This window comes from Durio zibethinus, chromosome 16 (assembly GCF_047325235.1).
Source record: "Durio zibethinus cultivar Kanyao isolate XHJ-2024 chromosome 16, ASM4732523v1, whole genome shotgun sequence".
NCBI classification, from domain to species: domain Eukaryota; kingdom Viridiplantae; phylum Streptophyta; class Magnoliopsida; order Malvales; family Malvaceae; genus Durio; species Durio zibethinus.
Window position 1 is genome coordinate 1053607 of NC_143177.1, and position 23834 is coordinate 1077440.

The window sequence follows — 23834 nt, forward strand, 5'->3', positions numbered from 1 at the left end:
AGGAGAGGCTGGAAATGTAGAGATCTATAGGAGAAAGGGGAGATAGTTTTTTGGAATCTTAAGTGTGATGAAATAAGTCAAGTAGAGAAGTCTTTTTAAAGAGAGTGATTTGAACTCATTCGTGATATCGTTTTATAATTAAACCGTTATATATTTAATTAAAATGATACTTTTCATATAATAAAAATTATTCTCACCACGCATCATATGCGTTATGTCTTTCTTTCAAATTTATTAATTATTGTCTAAAATCTTCTTAAATTAAACTGATATTTGTTAAAAACACATAAACTTTACCTTTAAGGTATTTTAGTTATAATAAGGATTATCATTTCTAATGATGCAAATAATAAATCAAATCCATTTAAGCTATTAGATTTCGTTTGGATTTATATTTGATACATTATTAATATATAAATTTTAAATACATTCAGTGAATTAGATAATATCACTTTATTAATAAAATGAATTGGATGTTGAAATTTCATTCATTAATAAGTAAATTTCTACAAATGCTTTGCCATTAACCAAATTGAAAAATGGACCAAATAAAATTGTACTATTTTCATTTCTTTTAAGAATGACAATGGATGTAGATTAATGGAATTAGAATCTATGACCCTTCACTCTTCCACTAAAGATTTGCAAGAAACAAATGTAAATTTGGGATTTGTTTCCTATCTATATATAATAATTCGTGTATATGTATCATATAAAATATTAATAATTTATGAATTTGTATCGTATTTTATATGAAAATTACGTATCACAATTCATGTCGACACAAAAATATAAAATATATTTTTTTGTTTTATTAAATTTATTTATAATTTTTTTTAAAATTTTTTATTCGTAATATTTTTATATCATGTCACCTTATTATGTTTAAAATTATCATATTTATTCTTCTTTTAGTAGTGCAATGGCAATTTAGAATATGAGATCATAATATTTGATCACATGTAAACCAATATACATAGAAGAAGAAAAGATTGGTTTCTCTCTTTTCGGACAAGAAAATCCACGTCTTATCCTTACAATTGAAACTAATTATTAGTTTTTCTTTCCTTTTTTTTTTTTCCTTGATTTTGAGATTTTGCAAATGAGTGGTAAAATCTAAATTGCATGTATGTTTATGTTTATGTGGTTGGTCCAAGAGAAAACATTGTTTTTGCTCGTATTCTGGTTAGACAAAATGCCACATGCAAAAAAAAAAAAAAAAAAAAAACCAAGAAAATGGATTTTTTTTCTTATATTTTCCATGAAAATGAAAGTTCTTATTACGCCTTACTTTGCATGAAAAGTTACTTATGGATGTTACCAGTTGAAGAAAAAAAAAAGATAGATCCGATAATTCAAACAAAATATAATGATATAATATAAAAATAAAACAAATAAAAATATAAAAATAATATAATTTAAAATTTTAATAAAGATTATAAATAAATTTAATAAAATTTAAAAAATATATTTTATACTTTTATATTGATATGAATTATAATATATAATTTTATATAAAATATGATATAAATATATAAATATATAAATTTTTAATATTTTATATAATATAAATATATAAATTATCACGTATATAAAAAACTTAATCAAAAAGGAAAAGCGACTACTCATGTGACAAAGTCTCTCAATATTATTTTTACTTGTCAGTTTCTTAAAGTAGATTGATTTTGTCTTAAATTGTGGGGCCCTCACTCACTTTATCTCAAGCCTTTGCCAGGTTGATTACCTTTTCTTTGACGTTTTCTTGGCCTTTGGATTTGGGGGTCAGACTGAGAATTACGCACATTCTCTAAGAACACTCACTTTTATTTTTTAGTGCTAATATCATCGATTTAAAAAAAATCATGAATTTCATATTTAATATAATAAAAATATCATTGAGATATAAAAAAAATTTATATTATTTTTATTTTAAAAAATATTTTTTATAAGATAAAATTATGAAGTTAAAAGAATTAAAGTAAATAATATTTTATAAAAATATAAATTATAATAATTAAATTGATCTGAAACATAATGAATATTCAAATTTTAAAATTATACGAATTCGAAGCTTACTCTAGAAAGTAACATGGAATTAGGCGAAAAGATGAGAGAGGCTTTCAGCGGGCTTTGACTTGAAAATTTTAGTAACAAGCAATCTATAAACAGTTGGATTTTTTCATGAAAATTGTCCTATTTTTTGTGACATTATTTTTAGACATTTTTGGTTTAGGCTCCTTTGGGCTAGTCAAGCAGTCAAGACAGTGCTTCCTTCAAATTGTCGCCACCTCTCCCGTTTGTTACCCTTTTTCCTCCCCTGGGCTCTTCCAAGTTTTGGATTTTGGGTAAAGTATTAAGGCCCAACTTCCCAAGTTGGATCATTGTATGCATTTTATAGGAAGACCATTTGTTTTTTTTTTTGGTTCACATGCGTAAAAACTTGTAAGAGAAACGTCAAAAGTGCAATGAGTAAATCATTCAGGGTAAGATATAGTTTATGACAGAGGAGCCTCTGGAAAATGCTACTTGTCTTTGCTCTTCAGCCTTCTATCAGTTACTCACTTCACTCATATCTCAAGACTTTGAAGCTTTTCATTCATTTTTGTTCAGTTACATGATCATTAGTATTATATTTCAGCTCAGAAAACCATGTCTGTAACTCCATGAATCTTCACTGACTTTCATCATTGATTATACAGTTATGTTCTTGTTAAAATCCCGGAGGGTCTTCTTTTGTGTTGATATTTGTGCACGTTGTAATGAGTAATTCAAATTGCAATGGGTCAGGTTTTGTTGTCACTGTGTTGAATATGGTATATCAGTGATGAGTGGATGTTCGGAAAATTAACTTTGCTTGAAAAGGATGAAAAAGAAAGGGATTTTAGTAGGGTAATGAAAAATCTTTTTGGACCTGTCCTCCCCTGAATCGTCGCTGATCTTAGTTAGACATAGAGGGGACAAGCTATCTTGTGGGGGGCAAAGTAGCTAGGAATCATTTGATGTTATGATTGGTTGTATATGATAACTGTTTTAGACAGTCTACTGATGATATAAGAGGAAACTGAATTTGCTGTTCAAAAAAAGAGCAGCAGGAAGTACAATTGATTAGCAATTCAGAACATTGATTTCAAAGTCATAAAAAAATTTTTAATAAAAGCTTTGCCAATATAGTGATTCTATAGTGTGATTATAGTGTATTTGGTCTAAGATGCAGAATCAACAGTTTTGTGTTTTTGGCTGAAGATTGAGACGGTTATGGCAGCATTTACTTTCAAAATCATTATATCTGAAAACCGCATTTATTCTACGAGTTATTATCAAATTTGATCCGAAAGTTTTACGGTTTTGTTTCACAAAAAATGCCTCATAAGTATAAGTGTAAGTCTCTACTTTTATATCATAGCAAATCCTCCAAATATCTCGTGTGGGATTGGAGTGTTACATTATATCCAATCAATGCTTTCATTATCAATCTGTTACTACTATATATTAGAGAATTAGCTCAAGTTCTGCTTATTTACCTTTACCTTTCACTCACAGGAAGAAAAGCATCTTTTCTTCTTTCACCTAAAACTGCATAATTGATTAATGATGTATCATGAAGTGGATCTGAAGGATCTGACCTCATGTTCCCAAGCTTACAAATGAAATGAAAGGTGGGGGGGAAGGTTTGTCATAATCATTGGCCTTATCACTTTGATCTTTGTGCATCATAATCGTTTTTAACAATATGAGACGGGCAGAGGCATATAAGCATCATTCAGTTCACCTTTATTTGCTAGGGTCCCTCTGGTGCAGGCCTTTCAGACTGAAGGAATTTAACATTCTTCTCGGGCACTGATCTAAATGAAAAGTAGAGTTGTATGGCATGAATAGCTTTGAAAAATGTATAGACATGACATAAATGAAAACATTTACTTACTATTCATGATTTAGTTGTTCCTTATTCAGTCAGTGAGAATTTTTGGTCCCTTTTTTGGAACTTTGACCTTTCTGATCAGCTTCTTAATGTTCCTATACGAGTATATCCAACATTTGACACTGTCATGTTTTTCCTTTTATTGGTTCAAAGAGCTTAATTACCTGCTGTTGGCAAGTGCTTCTCTTACAGATGCTGGAGCAAGGGGAAGAAACTGTTGCAAATGTAGTATAGCCTGGAGATTTTATAGGCATTGATGCCCAAAACAAAGACCAAGCTGGCAGAGTGTTCAAGACATTATAATGAGATTTCAATCTACAATACGGAAGCTATCTCTTGTTGCTGATTATGATCACTATGCAGAGTTTCCTACATAAAATTCTATGAATCTATTGGTTGGTCGGTTTCATGCTTTTAGCTTGTATTGATTCCTATCATGATTCTGGTAATTGACTTGTGTAGTAAACCATATCGTCCTAATCTCACATCGTGATATTCTGAAGATCGTCATAATATATATTAATAATAGCCCTAATACACTTTATAAGTTGGGTGCAGATCTTTACTTAAAGGAAAAAATTTCAGAAGAAAAGTTCATAGATGCTTGATATATTAATATTACGGTTTTTGTTATGCATCGTTTGAAGAATCAAATCCATAATTACATTTCCATTACTTTACAGCAGCTTGACCACCCCCATCCCCACCCCCCATTCTCTATCTCTCATTACCTTATAAACAGTTCAAGATGTTTTTTTGTAAGCCTAAGCTTGGCCAAGCTTAACAAATGCCATTGGAATCCTCTCTTTATTTTGAAGCAAATAGCTCACTGCCAAGAGTAATTTTTGCAGAACCCTCACCCATGACTGTAGTCAGTTCCATCTCTTTTTCATGGATCCGTTCTAGCTCAACCACAACCTTGTTCATATTCGGCCGCCTCTTTCCAGGAAAACTCATGCATTTTAGTGTCAGCCTGATCAAATCCCTGAAGCCATCCATAGTGAAGCTTCCAACTAGCCGCTGGTCCACAAATTCATTGGAATTCAGCCGTGATTGTACCTTCAATAAGTCAGTGAAAGCAGTCGGACAGAAGTTTCAAGCATGAGGTATGAATGCTTAAAAGTAAGAGTAAACAAAAGCCATTAGGACCAAATATGAGATAACCTCTGGTTAACTCCTTAATGGATGATAAAAACTAGTTAGATCTGGCAATTTTAAATACGATACGAAAATGATATAAAAAAGACACCAAACTGACATGGTTTAAAATTTTATCCAAAACCATATATGGGTTTGATGAAAACGAAATATGTGTGTTGTGTTTGGCTTATCTAACACGAATTGTGACATTGTAATTTTTCGTGTTTTATATGAACTAAACATGAAATACACATACATGGATACACAAATTGGCTGTTCTAAAACTAGTCCAGCATTTGAAGGAACTAGAAAGCAGCGTCCTTCAAATTCATAAACAAAGTAGAGCCCACCAAATCTCTCCAAAGATCTGTTAGTGTGAATCCAAATGAATGAAAGTTCTTCCAGTAAACCAAGGGACTAGTGTGGTTACCCATTGAATTAAGCTCTCATTGGATCCTAGGTAATTGATAAGCACAGCCTCCTCCTGTCCAGTTATGAGCTCCAAAAGAAACACCCCAAAGCTGTAGACATCATTCATTTCTGTGAAGGTCCCTGATGCTTCCACCCTGGACATTGATGCACAGGATAAACTAAGTAAAGGTGAGGGCTATTGTTTCCTCAACAGTAACAAAAATGCCATCAGAAGAAATCAATTTACTCTGGATCTCGGAAAACATTGATGCTAGACGTGTAAGATGGACATGCTTCTTCTATCTTTTCAAGTAACATTGAGACCCCTGCATCTGCAACCTTAGCAATGAAGTCCTCATCAACCAAGACATTGGCTGTTTTGAAGTTCTTGTGTATCAAGGGAGGTTTCAGGCCATGCAAATGGCTTAAACCTGCATTCAATAAACATAATTCCCTCAATTTGAAACTTGTATTATTTTGGCATTCCTTCATCAGTTTCTTTTAGATTCACCTCTAGCTGCCCCCAGAGCTATTGATATCCTCTGCTTGAACTCTAGTCTAGTTGGAGCCTGTCTTCTGGTATCTGTCAAACAACAGATGGATGTGAACTCTTGCATTGATGATCATAAAAAATCTATGTTGTTAATGATTCATACCATATAGATGATTGCAAATGCTGCCGCTAGGTAGATATTCATAGACCAACATTTGAGATCCATTCTCTTGGCAGTAGCCTAGAAGAGTAACCAAATTTCGATGTCGAATCTCTGACAAATACATTACCTGTTTGACACTCTAAGTGTTGACATAATGAACCAAGTGATAAAGTTAAAGCATTTGAGAGAGGGTGAGAGGATTTCCGATTTGAAATGCACTTGACACAGATATCTATCAGACATAAACTATGTAAGTCAGAACTGGTTATACCCCTGCAACAAACTCCTGTCGAGGAGCACCGGGATGTCTTTTGATAGCCACAACAATGTCATGAATCCAACCCTTATATACCGGACCGAAACTTCCACATCCAATGAGATTACTGTCAGCAAATTGTTTGGTTGCTTGTTCCAACTCTTCCAGTATGAACTGCCTTGCTCCTTGAGGTCCAAATAAAGACTGGCCAGCGGCCGAACTGGGTCCAGCTCCTCTATTCCAATCCACTGCAATGTTGGAGCTGTAGTTAGTAAGTATCAACTCAAAAACTTTAGCATGAATTGCTATACTAATTTTTTTTTCCGAGTTTGCTGCAATGAAACCTTACTTAATGCAGAAGGATCGGAGGAGCCTGTCTCTGAAGTTCTACTGAAAAGGTTCTTACATGACTTGTAAAACCAAAAGAACCCCATGACGACAGCCACAAAGACAAGCGCCCCTGCAGCTTCTCCGACTATAGTTGCAATCTTTGACATCTACTGTACTTGACTTGATCATTGAATCTGTAAGGCTGAAGAACCATAGAATTATAAATGTAGAATAACACAAATAATCCAATTATAGACTTGTCAAACTGAAGACTATCTTTCAGATTTAGGAATTCAACATTCATTACCTGCAACAGCAACCAGAGATCAAGTGGTCCCGATGACTGAACTTCCTTTATTTACATAAGCATTTGAGCATTGCCTCCTAGTACTTTTGGAGCCGACAAGTATTAAGAAAGCAAACTAGCTGATCTTAAGTAAAAACTTGGGAAACTGATGTTTGGTAAGGTTCAACGCTGCTGAAATATGAATAAGAGACCATAATACAACTTATTTGCTTGCCAGAGTACCCCACATTGCCGTCCAATGTTAAGCATCTCATCAAAGTGACAATGTAGACACCATGTCACTGAAGACTATCCTATCCTTAAAAACCCTTTACTTTTTCCTATTTGCTTTTGTGGGAGTGGAAGGTGATCCTGACAACAAATATAAAAGCTCAAACATGAAGTTATTGCCCTATACACTTAATGCTGATAGACTTATTGTTGGTATATATTTGGCATTGATTCTTATAGCACTCAGACTCTATGGCTCAAACCTAGTGCAAAGAGCTGAACCAATAGTGTTTGAGTAAAATTAATGCCCATGTGGGGTGTTAAATGTTAAAATAAACTGTAAATATTTTGATTTTACAAAGTGGATGTGGACAGGTAAGAAAGTCACTATAACTAGACAGGCACAGGAAGACATAATTATTGAAGGGGGATCAAAAGAAAAAAAGGTAGTTATCAGTCTATCAAATTCAAGTCTCTTCCCTGAATTAACTCTTAACTTTCTCTTTTCTGTCATCTGATCTGGAAAGGAAAGAGGGGATACCTGTTTTAGTAGAGATAGATGGGCCTCTTTCATAGATGGGGCCATTTACATTTGCAGAAGCAAGACATTAGCACAGCTAGTATAACAGGCTCTCAGTTTCCATGCCTGGATATTCTCTGGATTTTATTTCTTAAGACTGAACATTAGCAACTGTGGCAAAACCAGTTAATCTGATTGTCCCTCTCTCTCTGACTGCATTTTTATGTATTTATTTTCTCGTGCATATGGTTGAGCCATGATCAAAAGGTGGGGAAGGTTTAGAGCTGTAGAAGGCTCTCTCTCTTATTTATTTATTTTGTTCTCTTTCATTTATTTGTTGTGTCTTGTGTTAGGTTGGAAAGCATATGCAGATAGGTAGAATGAAATTGTCTGTTTCTGTAGGTTTTTAAGCTGAGTACAGTAGGCCAATGTCAGTTATAAACTATGGAGAAAATCACAGAGGGAAGTTTTGCTAGCAATGGTAGATTTTCTCATACAAAGATTGATTTGTATTCTTTTAACTTCATGCGTGGTCCTTTTTCTTTTGGTATGAACTCTTTTCCTTGTTTTCTTTACTATAATGAACCCTAACAGATCAAAAGGCGATCAAGATTAAAAAAAATGAGATCTCCGAACATTTGACTAAATGATTAATGCATAACATTTTTCTCATGAGCAGTGAACATTATATATATATATATATATATATATGTCTTGGATGTCAATAAGATCTTCAACTATGGGACCATTTTAGGTATGGTTCTTTAATATAGCTACATGATGAATAAGTCAAGACCAACAATATTGGATTCTGTTTCATGTGGTCCTTAAATTGTCATGGTAAACCATGCATGACGTAAGTATTCTCTCAGTGTATATGGTCTTTGATTCAGTTGTAACGTTTCTTTTCATTTCTTGTCAAGGAAGAAAAAAAAATCCTTCATATTCAAGATTGAATTTGAATTAAGAATGGTAACAGTTGGAATCTAATCTTTTTAAATAATATATAATATTATAACTTTTCAAAATTCGATTCAAATTAAAAATTTTTTTTTAAATTAATCCGATCTAAATTAAATTCTATCAGTTTGATTTTGTACAATTTATTATTTTTTAAAATTTTATTTTTGATAATTTTTAATATATTTAAATAATTTTAAAAATATCATAATACTATAAATTTAAAAATATAATTTTTTTTTAAAACACTATTATTACTTAACAATTAATCATATAGATACGACCATTCGTATATTTATTTTATATTAAAATTATATAAAATATAAAAATTAACATATTATTATAAACACAACATTAAAATAAAAATAGATTTTTTTCCGTTGTTGATTGAAGACAAGTGGAAATCATTTTCCAAGGTACTATTGTTAATAAATGAATTTATGTATCATATAAAGGTTTTAAAAACCAAATATTTCCTTGATCCTTCACTAGAAGCTAGAAGAAAAACAAATTCTCTTATGAATTGTCTGCATTTTATAACAAAATCCAATGGGACTTGGATTTGCCTTTAAATGATGGAGCTTTCAATCCACCTCACCTTGATAAGAGTATTTTTTATAGACATGATAATTTAAAATATGATATAATAATAAACACGAATATGATATAAAAATAAAATATAAAAATAATATGATTTAAAATTATAATAATAATTATATATAAATTTAATAAAATAAAAAAAAATTATATTTATCGATATAAATTATAATATATAATTTTTATATATAACATAACACAAATATATAAATTTTAATATTTTACACGATATAAATATACAAATTGCTAAGCCTAATCTTTTCCTTCCAAACTTTCTACAATTTTGATTGCTACATCACATCATTTCATCTCAACATGTTTCACCAAAAATACCATTCTCAATATTTTATAACATCTATTAAAAAATATTAATAAAAAAATAATTTTCAAATTCATAATTTAATTCAGATAATTAATTCATTACTTTGATTAGGGGATTTTCAATTGATTTAGAATTTATGTCTTATGTCTTGCAATTTTTTTTAAATAATAATAATAATAACATCAAAATTCAATTGATAGATGTTTTTATTTTTTTTAACTGTTTTATTTTTTATTATTTAAAATATGTACCAAAGAAAACTAACAGACCAATTTGTTTACAAAAATAATTTGAGTTGGAGTGACAATCAATCTTTCAATGAATTGGTTAGGTCATTTGGCTGTTAAGAAAAAAGCAAATGGCAACTACTATTCTTTGTGTTATTCATTATCTCTTCTATTTAGAGTTGCTCTTCTTTAATTATCATTAAAAAAAATAATTCGTCAATTGTCATATAATTTATTAATAAAATATTAAAATTTTAATTTTTAATCGGAGTTTAAAATCCGATAATTTCAAATAAAAAGAAAAATAATTTATTTAATTTTTTTCTTAGATATAAATTCATAGTAAATCTCTCAATTATTTAAATTACAATATATTTATTTAATTTTTTTTCTTAGATATAAATTCATAGTAAATCTCTTAATTATTTTTACTAATCAAAATTTATTTCAATTATAATTATTTTTCTTTCAAGAAGGTTTTTTTTTTTTTTTAGACTTTGTCAGACAAATATATTTATAAATTTGTTAAACTCATTAAAATACTACAAAATAGAAACTTAGGGGCAAATAGCAGTATTTCAGAAACTTATGGGCAAAATTTATATAGCTAAAAAAGTTAAAGGACTCTCTTGCAAAATCTTCTTTAAAAAAGATATATAGCAAAAGGAAGCGCTTTTCTCAACTAAAGCAATCGTTTTTACACAGATCAGGGAAACTGAGGAGCTAGGGTTTTGGAGCTTAATCTGTAGGGTCTTTTATCCGGAGAGTTAGAAATTTACATCGAAAATCGAACTGGTGCGAGTCGATTCGGACTGCCAGATCGGTGCGACTCGGCCATGTACAGTGGATCCAGTGATGGTGAGAGCCAGGAGGCTGCCACGCAACGGAAGATCACGCCTGCTTCGTCGATGCTGTGGGTCCGAAATCTTCGCCGCTACATCGGTTCCGGTGCCGGACTCGGATCCGAAGCACTAATGGGTCCGTTTCTCTTCTCTCTCCCCTCCATTTCTTTATAACCTATCCAGAATTCTATTCTTTTATTATTTTTATTCTTACATTTCAAAATCTACATTCAAAGTTTCTATCTTTTGGTGAAATGTATAGTTATGGTGTATAAAGTATTTGATATTTTGCGTAATTGTGATTAATTTGGGTTAAGACTATAATTTTGAGTGTCTTTCTTACTATAATGTGTTTAATTGGTGCTTAAAATGTTATAATTTTGCATACTTGGTTAGGCCTGGTGGTTAGTCTGAGAAGTAATAAACCGGTTAGCTAGGTTATTTTGAGTCTGAATTGATAGGCAAAGATAAAGAATGAATGGGATTTGAATTCCAGTTATAGTTCTTGATTCAAGCTTATGTCTTTGGTAAAGATTATGGGATTAGGTCTTTTCTTGTTACAAGCTTTGTAGTAGGGCAATCTTACTTGCTAATACTTCAATTGCTATATGCATTGGTCTCTGATGCTTGCCTGCGGACATGTTTGCGTTTATGGTTGAAATGTGGTTGTAATAATTTTATTTTACTGTTGAAGTCTATGTTTGTTTCCTCATTAGCAATTCTGATATTGTATCGTTGTTTCTAACCTTTGCAGAGCTTGAGACAAAGAGGATCTTGCTTGATATATTCAAAGATAAGCAGCAGAAAAGTGCTGAAGCTGGTACAATACCAAGTTTCTATAAGAAGGCATGTACTAAAATTATCTGTTCTTTTTATTGTTCTTCAATTCCCAATTATCACGAACTCATTATTCTTTTTCTTTATTTCTGTTTTCTTTTGGTTCAGAAGCCTGAAGAAGGATCCATCAGTCATAGGGTTCAGAGGCTAGCAAAATATCGATTCTTAAAGGTAGAATTGGTTCTTTCTTTGACGGTTTGTTTTAGTTCCTAACCATCTAGTGGTCCAATTTAATCATTGCTCACATTCTTATTTCTTTATTGCAGAAGCAATCTGATCTTTTGCTAAATGCTGATGATCTGGATGCCATGTGGGTTTGCTTGAGAGAAAATTGTGTGATTGATGATGCCACTGGTGCTGAAAAGGTCTATGTTCTCAGTTATCATAATCTCCTCCAGTTCAATGAATTGCCATAGGGAATTGGAAATGCTGAGCTACTTTTACTTTTGTTCACAGTTGTGACATTATCCTTGTCTCGGCTGTCTGTGTTCACAGCCTGACTCATATTTTGGACTTGCAGATGAACTATGAAGATTTTTGCCACATTGCCACCGTATGTACAGAACAAATAGGTCCAAAATGTAGACGCTTCTTCAGCCCATCAAACTTTATGAAGTTTGAGAAAGATGAGTCAGGAAGAATAGCTATTTTGCCCTTCTATCTTTATGTGATGCGCACAGTGAGTATTTATTTCTTTAATATTTAAAAATGTTACTAATTTTTATCATACTTTCCAATCTTTCTTAACTATTTGCAAGTCATAGGATCTGTCTCCTATGGATTGTTGCTTTGTTAACTAAATATGTCAGCCCTAAAATATTGATGTTCGAATAAACCTAGATATCATCTGTTTTTGCTTTTTAATTTATTCTTATTGAGGAAGTTGTTCCTTGACTGTTGCTTATTGTTCACTGTTCTTCAGGTTTCTCTTACACAGGCCAGAATAGATATGAGTGAGCTTGATAAGGATTCAGATGGTTTCTTGCAACCTCATGTAAGGATTTAATGATCTTTTTACCGTGTGATCTATGTTCGGATTGACTGCCACTCCAACATCAGGTTGTTTTTCAGCATTTCTCATGTGTGAGAACTATAATTACTTTGCTATTGTACAGGAAATGGAGGCCTATATTCGTGGTCTTATTCCTAACCTGGCACAACTACGGGATATGCCTGAAGCCTTTGTTCAAATGTACTGTCGCATAGCTGCACACAAGTTCTTTTTCTTTTGCGATCCTCATAGACGAGGTCTGCATGACCAAAATTTGCTTACCAACATAGAGTTGATAACTTATCAACTATAACTAGTTTTAGTGCTTCCATTACACTGTTAAAATAGTTAACATTTAGTATTTCTTGCAGGAAAAGCCTGCATAAAAAAGGTGCTGCTTAGCAACTGTCTCCAGGAATTAATGGAACTACATCAGGTACTACATTATTGATTAATTTGTCTCGATGATATACTGTCCTTTTTTACTTAGGTTTGACAAATATATTTCTTATTTTGACTTTTTGCTTTTCCCTCTTTAAACTTCTGTTTAGGAAAGTGAGGAAGAAGTCACTGACACTGAGCAAGCTGAAAATTGGTTTTCCTTGACATCTGCACAACGCATATGTGGTGAGTACTTTGGACACTTTCAGTTTTGGTATAAATTGTCCTCTATCTTTATTATTTTAGTTTTTCTTCTCTTTTGAACATATACAACAACCTCTAATGGTATAGTGGATCATAAACTGCAACTTCTTACTCCTCCCATTCTTTGAAATAAAGTTTCTTTTTCGCTGTTTGGAAACTGCTCAAGCATGAAATAATTAATAATATATGAGAGGAAAGTACTATGTAATAATTTACTAACTGCATATTGATTCTTCTGTAGATATGTTTCTTGCCCTTGATAAAGATATGAATGGAACACTGAGTAAGCAGGAGCTTAAAGAATATGCAGATGGAACTCTAACTGAAATTTTCATCGAAAGAGGTAGGATATAACGCTATTGTTTATTTTTCGAAGTATACCAGGATTTCTTATGTTTGATTCTAATGCATAGTTGTTACTTTAAAAGCTGCCATGTGAAACAAAAATTAATTGAACTTCGGGATGTTCAGTAAGCCCATCATATATCATCTTTAGTCAGAAGCCTCATTGAGTTTCAATCTTTCTGGTGTCATTTAGAAGTTGTATCCTTTCTGTTATTCTAGATTTCGTTTTGAATTTTCCTACTCATTTTTTAAATTTCTTATGTTTCCAATAGTATTTGATGAGCATGTCCGCCGTGGCAAAACTGGTGCCAGCAATAATCGAGAGATGGATTTTGAAAGTTTTCTTGACTTTGTTCTGGCCCTTGAGAACAAAGACACTCCAGAAGGATTAACCTATTTATTTCGTTGTCTCGATCTTCATGGTAGGGGATTCCTCACGACAGCAGATATTCATTCTCTTTTCAGGTGATTCTCTTTTAACTATTTTGGTTCCAGTCTTTATTATGGGCTTTGAGCTGTTGATATGAGCTTGAGTTTTATTTCCTCTCCTGAGCTATCAAACTTATCTTGAAACATGGAAGTGAAGAAGGGGACCATCAAAGAGATGAGATGTTTCCTGATACAATCTTCCTACAGAAAATTCTGTAATTTCCTGCTTGCAGTACTTGAGCAAGTTTCTGCAAGTCTCATATCTCAAGAGACATGTATGATAAACCATAGATTAGACTTGGAATCCAATTCTGATCTTTACTACGAGTTCTCATTGACCTAGGATTACTGATTTATTTTAACATTTTCCACCTTTATAAGAATTACATCAGCTGAAAGAATTTCTCATTCTAATCTTGACACAGAGATGTACACCAGAAATGGATTGAAGGGGGCAACTATGAATTGTGTATAGAAGATGTGAGGGATGAAATATGGGATATGGTCAAGCCAGTTGATCCGCTGAGCATTACACTGGCTGACCTCCTAGCTTGTAAACAGGGTGGTACTGTGGCCAGCATGCTCATAGATGTGCGGGGATTTTGGGCTCATGACAATAGGGAAAATCTTCTCCAAGAAGAAGAAGAGCCAGAGGAAGAATGATGATTGCATGTCTGATCAAAATGCTGCTTATACTAACAAAAACTTGTTTGTGAAAGGCACCCGTAGTTCTTGCAAGATGTGTTATTTTGTTGCATTGCTGCCTATTCCAAGATGTATGATCTTAAAGTGTACTAAAAAGCTGATGAAATTCGATTCAAATGCTTACCTGAATCTGTTGGCTGGCACCAATCTCTGACAAACGTTATTCAAATAGACAAACCTTCTCATCTGCTCTCCAGCTTCTTCGTTATCAACTTCAAGCAAAATGATTGTACTGAGCATTTTTTTTTTCTCAGGTAAATCATATATTCAGAAACTTGAGTAATCCCTCACTCACCAAGCCAAGTCTTGTTACATGATTGCTTAGGCAAGTGATAGCGTAGCCATCATCAGAACATTGTGAATACCACCACTTGGGAAGTTCAAACGAAGGCCCATGCTAGACAACTGTCTACTTTAGAAAGCTCTGACGGAACTGATCTCTTAAGCCCCAATTTTGCTTGAAAAAATGACTTGCATGAAAATTATGTATGCCATGCATAGATGTCTTCAAGTAGAATTTTGACTTTTTTTTTTAAAGGTTATGGTTCGAATAAAACGAGTACAATGTACATATATGATCATGGCATTAAAATATGCGCACAACAAATTCTAAGGCAAATCAAACATCCATTTGCATTGTTTGAAAGAGAGACAGGCTAAAACTCTTCAGCAGCAGCAGCAGCAGCAGGCTCCCCTCATTTGATCTGCCATCGTCAATTGACTCGAACATAATGCAGGTATGCAGTTAGGTTCCAACTGCAACCTTACTCGTAGTTCCTCACAGAATCCCCCCGAGATCAAAGCAATGCTATAGCTCTTTGAAATAGAAGCTAGGTATTACATCCGAGTAAGCATGTGACAAGTGGTTGATATGCATATGTACAAAGCAAATTACCAACAGAATGCGAATCACCATGCTTAGTACAGCAGAACAGGCTCAATTCCAGGCAGGTTGAACAATTGTTTATTCAAAGCGTTCCTCATTCCACGCATCTTATAGGCCGAATAGTTATGCGGATGACCTTAGATTCATTTTGACACTACATTGAAAGGTTTCCTAGGAGTGGGTGTCGGTTCTCCATGGATTGCAACCTTTGTTTGAGCTGGAAAACTTCAACCTGCATTGCAATATTAGGTGAATTGCAGCATACACGGAAAAAGAGATGCGAGATGCAATATTGATGAAGAAACTAATGAGCTTTCATATATTGGCCAAAAACTATGAATTGAATTGATGCTCATCAGGTTTGACAAACGCATGCATCCAAGCATACATGCCAACACACAACCCTTGTTAAGACTAACTAAAGCCGCAATCACAGCGCATTTATCTTTATTTCATTTCCCATTTATATAAAAGAATTTGGTTCAAAGCCACACCTCTAGTTGGAATGCTCTGGCCCTCTCTCCTGTAAGGACTCCTCTGGTTGAGTGCAGCCCTAAACTAAATTTAGAATCAGGCACTCTTCAAAAATGCTTTACAATCCCAAATGCACAAGGCAACAAAACCAATACCTTTTGAGTATCATCAAAAACAGCCTTAAGGAAAGCCACATCATGTTCAAGTCTTACATCGTCTGAGTGTACCATGTTAGATAAGCTGTTGGCCTCTTCTTGTGCGAGCTCTATACCAGCTAGTTTCTCTTTTAGCAATTCCATCTCCTTCATTGTGTCTGCAAATCTTTTCTCCATCTCCTCTTTACTCTTGAGAGCAGAAGCTAAAGCTCTCTCCGCGGTGTCTCGGCTTGTCAATGCAGCTGCCAACTGTACTTCTAAAATACCATTTTTTCTACTTAGGGCAGCAATTCTTGTCTCATAAAATTGACATATGCTTGAAGGAGCTGATAGGGCTCCTGGTTTATCAACCACTTCTGGAAATACAAAATTATCATTATCAACTAGTACAATTGCGATCCCTGCAGCCCCGGGATTTGAACTTGTAGATTCAAATAGGAATGATTTGTGAGAACTGATTTTGGTTCCAGGAGCATTAATCTGAATTCCTTCCTTTGCCTAAAACAACAAAAATGTGTTATGTTAATGGAATATTTCAATGGCAAAGTAGATGCCATTTCAAATTTGAGAAGACATTATAGGATGTTAATCATCTTGATGGCAATAGTTAATTAAATGAAGCTTCTACAATTACACGCAGAATAGAACTTATGTCCTCTGAACTCTTTGTTACTCTAACAGTTGTGATGTATTCTTCCTCATTATGTAATTGCTTCCGTAGTGAGATATTTCCAGAAAGAGGATTTTGTTCCCCAAGAGACAACTCTGACAACGATCTCCTAGCCGAACCATTTTCAATTATAGAATCTAGGTTTTGTCTAGCAGCAGAATCAACTAAAAGTTGGGAACAGCCGTTAATAGGTTGACTAGCAGACCCTGCGGTTGATGAACGTTTTCCAAACTGCATTTGCCTCACAGATTTACCAGGAGTAGATTGCCGTCCCGTGGATGATTCATTCTTCTCGATGATCAGTACTTCAACCTGTGAAACAGAAAAAGAAGGAATTACAATTTAAACACATTCTGATCATTCTAAATATACGAATTCAAACTTCAACCTGATTTGATGGCTCCTTTCTGCATCCACCGAATGCAACAAGAAAATCCTTATCCTTGAGCTGCACGAGTACTAGGCTAAATCCCTGCAAGAATAACTATCTTAAGAACATTAGGCCTCCATGTCTCATAACCAAAGAGAGGTACCTTTTATTAAGGAATGCTCACTAGTAAATAGTGATTACATTGTGCTTAAACAAAATCTTATAAGAATTTTCTTATTTTAACTTCAAATCCAAGACCAACCAGAAAACTGGATGATCGACTCTATCAGTCAATTTTACAATCTTTTACCAAAAAGAAAGCATACAGGAATTCCAGTTATGTATAATTCACATTATGCAGTATGAGGGTATCTAATCATTTAAAGAATCACACCCTTCATGCAAAAGGACAAATTCAGCATGTTGACCTTGTTCCTGGTGATCGAAGATGGAAGTGATGCAATGGCCACAGACCACTCAGACTTTAAAACATATGAAAGTCTCTGTATGTCCTGTAAACATTTCAGAATCAAATATGTAAGGGCAAATAAAAAAAAAAGTAGAAATGAATGCAATAACAGTAATACAGTAAACAAAAGTGAAAAATAGATTGCTTGATGTACGCATGGTCATAGACTCATAGGTGATATATTCAATTAAATTTATGAAATGGAACTTGATTTCCAAAGAAGTAAATTCACCAGCCACTCCTTTTTTCTTTTCATTATTTACGACCGCCGCACTCCCCCCCCCCCCCCCCCCCCCTTCCCTCATGCAAGCAAAAAGTGAAGACCCCAAACAAAAACATAGATGCTGCATGCTTTAACTCATTTGTACCAATCATAGCATAATATGGTTAGTACACACTCACAGACTAGTGCATGGACACACACAAAGGAGTCAAGAAGATGGTAGCAATTGGCTTAAAGCTGAAACAAGAATACGATATAAGAAAGTTACAGGCCCAACTATTTCACATGTGATGCTTTTTTCATCGAAGCTTATAGATAGTTTCAAGAGCTAGTACATGCTTACTGGTATGAGGCATACCTTTTTTCCTACTTCCACCTCCTGCTATGTACCATTTTGTTCTGCATAGAACTCCACAGCAAACAGCTCTTGGTGATGGATGAAAACCCCGTATTCTTGACCATATCATCTGAGGAAACGTAATTGTAAAAGAACCATTATAAGCTAATAGAAAAATACAAAGCAATGACATCGTTCAACCACATAATCTGCTAACTTAAACATGCAAGATGGCTAAGGTTTTACACACTGTTTCAAAGTCAAGTGAGTATAAGTCATTCAATGTCCTGGACTTTGATGCTCCACCAAAGATGGAAAGAGTTTTATCATCATAAAGAGTTGCCACATGATTGGATCTTAGAGATGGTCTTGTTCCCCCGTACAGTTACACAAAACCACTCTTTTATTAGAAGCTTCTTGCATCAGGAATTTAGCCTTATGATGCATAGATAAGAGCCGGTTTTCTCTATCAGCAAAGCCACATCAACAACATAGGGGTATAAGTCTTATACCCAGGTTGAGTTACTCGTCGAATCTAATCGAGTTTTTATATTTTAATATATTTTAATTATTTTAATGAATAAAATATCTCAAATTCGAGTTCGAATTTGAATATAAATAATTAAACCTTTATTGAATATAAAAATCAAATTTATTTTTACATGTTAATTAAATCTAATCGATCGAGCTTGAATAATTTGATTTTTATCTTGAATTGAATTTGAATTAACAAAAATTCGATCAAATTTGAATCAAATTTTAAATCTTGAATTTGGAGTCGAGTTCGAGCTCAAGCTTAAGTTTAACATTATATCGATTCGAATTCGATTAATTACACATTTAAATCTAATATGATATATATAATTATTTTTAATTATTTATTTAATTTTAAATTCATATATTTTATATTTATATTAAAAACTAATATTTTATTAATTTTAATTTTAATTAAATTAAATATAATTTTATATAATATCAAATCGAATCAAATTAAAATATAAAAAAAATTATTTCATCCAAATTTAAATTGATATATTATAAATATAAAATTAAATTCAAGACAAAGAAAAATTTGATCGAAACCGATCGTTGGCATATCCAAAGCGTGAAACGGTAATACTAGCAGTACCACTGTTGAGAGCGACAGAAGAAGGGTGAAATAACATGGAAAAATAACCACTGGGTAAGTAATAACTTTCTGTATCAGAAAGAAAAAGGACGAGTCCAACGTTAAAAAGTTACGTGTCCTTTTTGTTGTTTAGTGTAGTTTTTGATAGTCGAGACCTGTCAATCAATTATTGCGAGCAGCAGTGGGATCCATTACTGGGGTCGCTCTGTCTTCAGTCTGCCCTGCTGCTGCCTGCTACAGAGGATTCAAATCTTTCCTTCCAACTAATCACAGCACGTGTTACTTCCTCATTCACTATTGTCCAGTGAATGTATAAAATAATAATCCAGGCATTTTGATACATACAAATATAATTTTTAGTCGCCCGATAAATTTACTAGAAACTTTTTTGAACGATTGAATTAGATAGAAAAATTCAAACTCTTTCACTCTGTAATGATATATGTATGTGTGTTTGAAATAAACTAGATGATCTCTATTTTTGCTTTGGTATTTATATATATATATATATATATAGGAGGAGAGTTTAATGTTGGGGTGCTGTTATCATGGAGGCATTTGGTGAGTTGGAGAGAGAAGTTGGATGGATTTATCCAATTGAGACCTTTCATTATTTGTTTGTTTTGTTTTTTTATTGTCGTTGCTTTATTATAAGATAAAAACCCATAGTTCATAATTAAAAAAAAAAAAAACAAAAAAATTATTTGAAAAAGAAAGCGCGAGAAAAAAATAATATTGACACAATTTTTTTTAACAAAAAGTATCGTAATTTAGGGATAAAAAAAAGTTACACATACTAAAAATTAAATTTTAAATTTAAATATTAATTTTTAAAAATAATTTTATGAACTAACTAAACTAAACTCGTTATTCATTATTCTAACACATTTTCTTTATACAACATTCATTAGAATTAAAGACACTTAATTTCTCACATACTCTGGATCATATATATATAAATATATATATGTCTATCTTTAGAAAAATCTCATCATCATAAAATAATTCAAAAATTTTTGCACATTTTTTCTCAACTTTTTTCTTCATCACTAATTGGAATCTTGTTTGTTTTATTATAATGGCAAAAGTATATGTATATATCATGCAAAAATATATATATATTTTATGATAAGTAATTTTCATGTTAGGCTAATGTTTCCAGGCAAACCATAACCTAAGAAACATAGATACTATAAATTATACAAAACTTAGATATAAAAGCACAATCCCATAATCGGCTCAATGGGAGGCCAGTGACCAAAATTTTGTAGGGTCGTATTATTACTTGACCTAATATGTCTCCTTACGTGCGTATCAATAAGCCGTGCATGCATGCATATAGAGTTCATATCGATCCTTCAGCTTGCTTATAGCATGCCTTTGGTTTTCATGTTTCTTCATTTTTGTATCAATTGCATGTAATCATGCATATTTTTTATTCATATCAATGCTATAAATCAAATATGGCAAGATTCAACGATTGCAAAAAATTAACAATTTATACCTTTTTCCAAAAAAAAGTATAAAAAAACATGTGTGTTATATATTTAATTATTATATTCATATTCATAATAGAGAAATTATCACATTCATTGATAATTAAGTTTTTAAATTTCATTTTTAGGATTAGTAGAATGATATATATCTCTTAAGATATATTAAAAAATAAAAAAAGTGTGACATGTGATTTTATTTATGGAGTTAAAAAATTTTACTATCATTAATTGTATTAAAAACAAACTCTTTATAATAAATTATATATATATGTATGTATGCAATGTATATGAATAGTATAATATATGTATATATCATGCATGAGAGATACATGCATAAATAGGATGTGCATGCATGGGTGATGATATAGGCACAAATATGATAAAGAAAAATACATGCATACGAGAACCGATCGTGGCATCCCATATTAGGGCTTTGGGTTTGGTGACGTACAAATTGCTCCCACTTTCATTTTTTTTAGTACTCCTTTTTCTCATATAAGAACAAGAAATAAAGCAATGGATAGAGACGACGGTAGAAAATTGATGAAGGAGAGATTAACTAATAATTTTAAAGAAAAAAAGAATCAAAATAATAATTAAACAGGACTAATCATTGTATAACAAGAAAGGTAAAAAATTTTAGGAGGACCATAACATTTGCCTACTCCCTTTAGTTATGTCCCTGGAAATGAAATGACTGATCCACACAAGGAATTCCACTCCATCCAAAACCCAAAAAGCAGGAAAAAGAAAAAAAATTATTCTCTAAAATTTGTTAGACACTTTTCAATTATATAACAATACAATGACATGAAAAAAAAAAAAAAGATACAGTATTTTATAGGAATTTTAATCTCGCCTTAAGGTAGGGTTACAAAATTTTTTTCATGCGCTTGGTTCTTTAATCATATTCAATAACATTCCATAAATATTTTTAATTATTCTTTAACATCATGATTATTGATTTGTCATTCCTTATCTAACATGCATAAATCTATATACAATTTGATCGTTTGATGATTCAATCTGGCTACTCAAAAGCATGGGAAGCAGATATGCAATCCCAATAATAAGGAACAGTCTGTTTTGCTTTCATGAATCAAATATTATTGCTATTCCAATTCCCTCAAAGGTGCCACATATACAATCCAATAGTCTTCTTGATGAGCTTTGCATTCTTTTTTTCAACTCTTAAATAAGCCCAAAAATAAGAACCAAACCATCAAATCCAATTCAAATTTGTCCATACAACCAACCAACTTTGCAAGTCTCGAGGATCAGCCTTTCAAGTTTTGGGACAATATGTCAATTGTCTTTTAAATCAGTTCGCATGTTATTAAAATTGATATTTAGAGGTTACAAGTTTGAAGGAGTTTAGCTGTATAATGTCTTCTTCAACTAAATATGTAATAAAATAAGAGAAGTTGAAGGATAAATTAAAAACTTAAAAAAAAAAGTTTCGTAATTAGACGATCTCAACCATAGCTCATCCAGTCCCCAACATCCATTTATTTTCCATTCTCAACATGTCCAAAACCAAATGGAGAACGTTACTTGGTTGGGATTTTGTCTACCCTACCAAAATCAAGAAATCAAGTTCCCAAAGCAATTCAAGACATACCCAAAGTATTTTCTTTTTTTTGGGTATATGTTCACCATATTTCAAGGTTGTGGAATTCATTACTTCCACCAAAATTTTGGTAATCCAAGTCTATATTGCAGGCTTCAAGATCATGAATAAGGGTTCATTTGGATAAGTAGTGAGATTAGTTTCGATGAAATTAAAAACACAATAGTCATAAGATTAGTTATTATAGCAGCAAAATTGATTACTGTATCAATAAAATTAAAATTAGTAGATATCAATTTGGATAACAAAATAACAGTAGCAGTAAGGTGAGAATAAAAAATGACTATTAAGAATGAGAACTTTACTCTAAAAGTATATTAATAAATTATTTTTATATATTTTTATACTATTTATTTATTATATTAAATTAATTAAATTGTTTTAAAATTTGTAAAAAAATCAAAATGACAAAAGTAAAAATAACGAAAGATTAAATGATATGAAAATCTCTACAACTTTAAGGGTAGAAAAGGAAAGAAATAAACAAAATTGGGATTAAAAGTGCGGTGAAAATGTACCAATTTTAATTTGAGCTTTTATCTTCGGTAAGTAACTAAAGGCCATCACACGTCAATGATATTATACAAACGTTGTATCAGTGCATTTGGCATAATATTTCATAATAAACGAAGCTCAACCGGAGATATGGTGCAATTCAAATAATTTTTAAGTCTTCGTTAAAAAAAAAAACTCTAAAGATAAAAATCATCCATTAATTATTAAATTAAATGTTTGAGTGTTATTACCATTAATGTTTGAATTTATGTTAAAATTTAACGAAAGAATTTGAGATTTAACAAATAATTTTTGAAAATATGTGAATTAAAATGATATTTGGCTAAAAATTTCAGATTTAAGACTAATATTTACTCTATATTTGTAATGAAGTGAAGATGTAAAATTTTTCTTTAAATATTTCCATTTTTAAAGCCCAATTCATTGGGCTTCCATGTTGGACCTACAAACAAATCACTTCCTTTTTTGTAAAATAATATTTTAAATGTATTCGTTCCCTTCGTACAAAACTGCTTTTTGTCAGAAACTGACATTCTGAGTTTTAAAATTAAAAAAAAAAAAAAACCATTGTCGCATCAAGCATCATGACGTCACCAGCTTTTCCATAATCCAACGGCTCAAATTTCAAAACTCCGAAAAGGTAAAACGGAAATGAACCACACTAAATCAAAGCCCCTTTTTCTTTTTTTTTCTTTAAAGTTTTTTCCTCTTTTAAACAGTTTTTATTTTAAAAACATGTGATGAGAATGTCCATCACAAAGTGTGGAACCACATCCTCTAAAGTGGGACCCACAGTCTTTTACTCCGACCGTCCTGACTATATTACTATT

General features: G+C 32.2%; 2 protein-coding genes, 1 non-coding gene and 1 pseudogene across 3 annotated transcripts; 2 read left to right on the forward strand and 2 right to left on the reverse strand.

Annotated features, from left to right (window-relative positions):
- Positions 1–4461: 4461 nt before the first annotated feature.
- Positions 4462–7421, reverse strand: LOC111298568 (putative serine/threonine-protein kinase PBL2). The gene is made up of 8 exons (XM_089745107.1): positions 7020–7421; positions 6732–6914; positions 6398–6630; positions 6127–6253; positions 5982–6053; positions 5718–5901; positions 5490–5625; positions 4462–4978 (listed from the first exon to the last, which is right to left on the reverse strand). The coding sequence occupies exons 2-8, from the start codon at positions 6877–6879 to the stop codon at positions 4727–4729; spliced, it is 1152 nt and encodes a 383-aa protein (XP_089601233.1). The 5' UTR covers positions 6880–6914; positions 7020–7421; the 3' UTR covers positions 4462–4726.
- A 3118-nt stretch (positions 7422–10539) lies between these two features.
- Positions 10540–14845, forward strand: LOC111292688 (putative serine/threonine-protein phosphatase 2A regulatory subunit B'' subunit TON2). The gene is made up of 12 exons (XM_022885199.2): positions 10540–10833; positions 11452–11543; positions 11643–11705; positions 11801–11899; positions 12055–12213; positions 12457–12528; positions 12650–12782; positions 12897–12961; positions 13077–13152; positions 13412–13513; positions 13788–13980; positions 14370–14845. The coding sequence occupies exons 1-12, from the start codon at positions 10692–10694 to the stop codon at positions 14605–14607; spliced, it is 1434 nt and encodes a 477-aa protein (XP_022740934.2). The 5' UTR covers positions 10540–10691; the 3' UTR covers positions 14608–14845.
- Positions 14104–14221, forward strand: LOC149514192 (small nucleolar RNA snoR104). The gene has a single exon (XR_016328901.1). It is a non-coding gene; the product is annotated as a small nucleolar RNA snoR104 (small nucleolar RNA).
- Positions 14846–15446: 601 nt separating the features above from the next.
- Positions 15447–18680, reverse strand: LOC111298291 (uncharacterized; annotated as a pseudogene).
- Positions 18681–23834: the final 5154 nt, after the last annotated feature.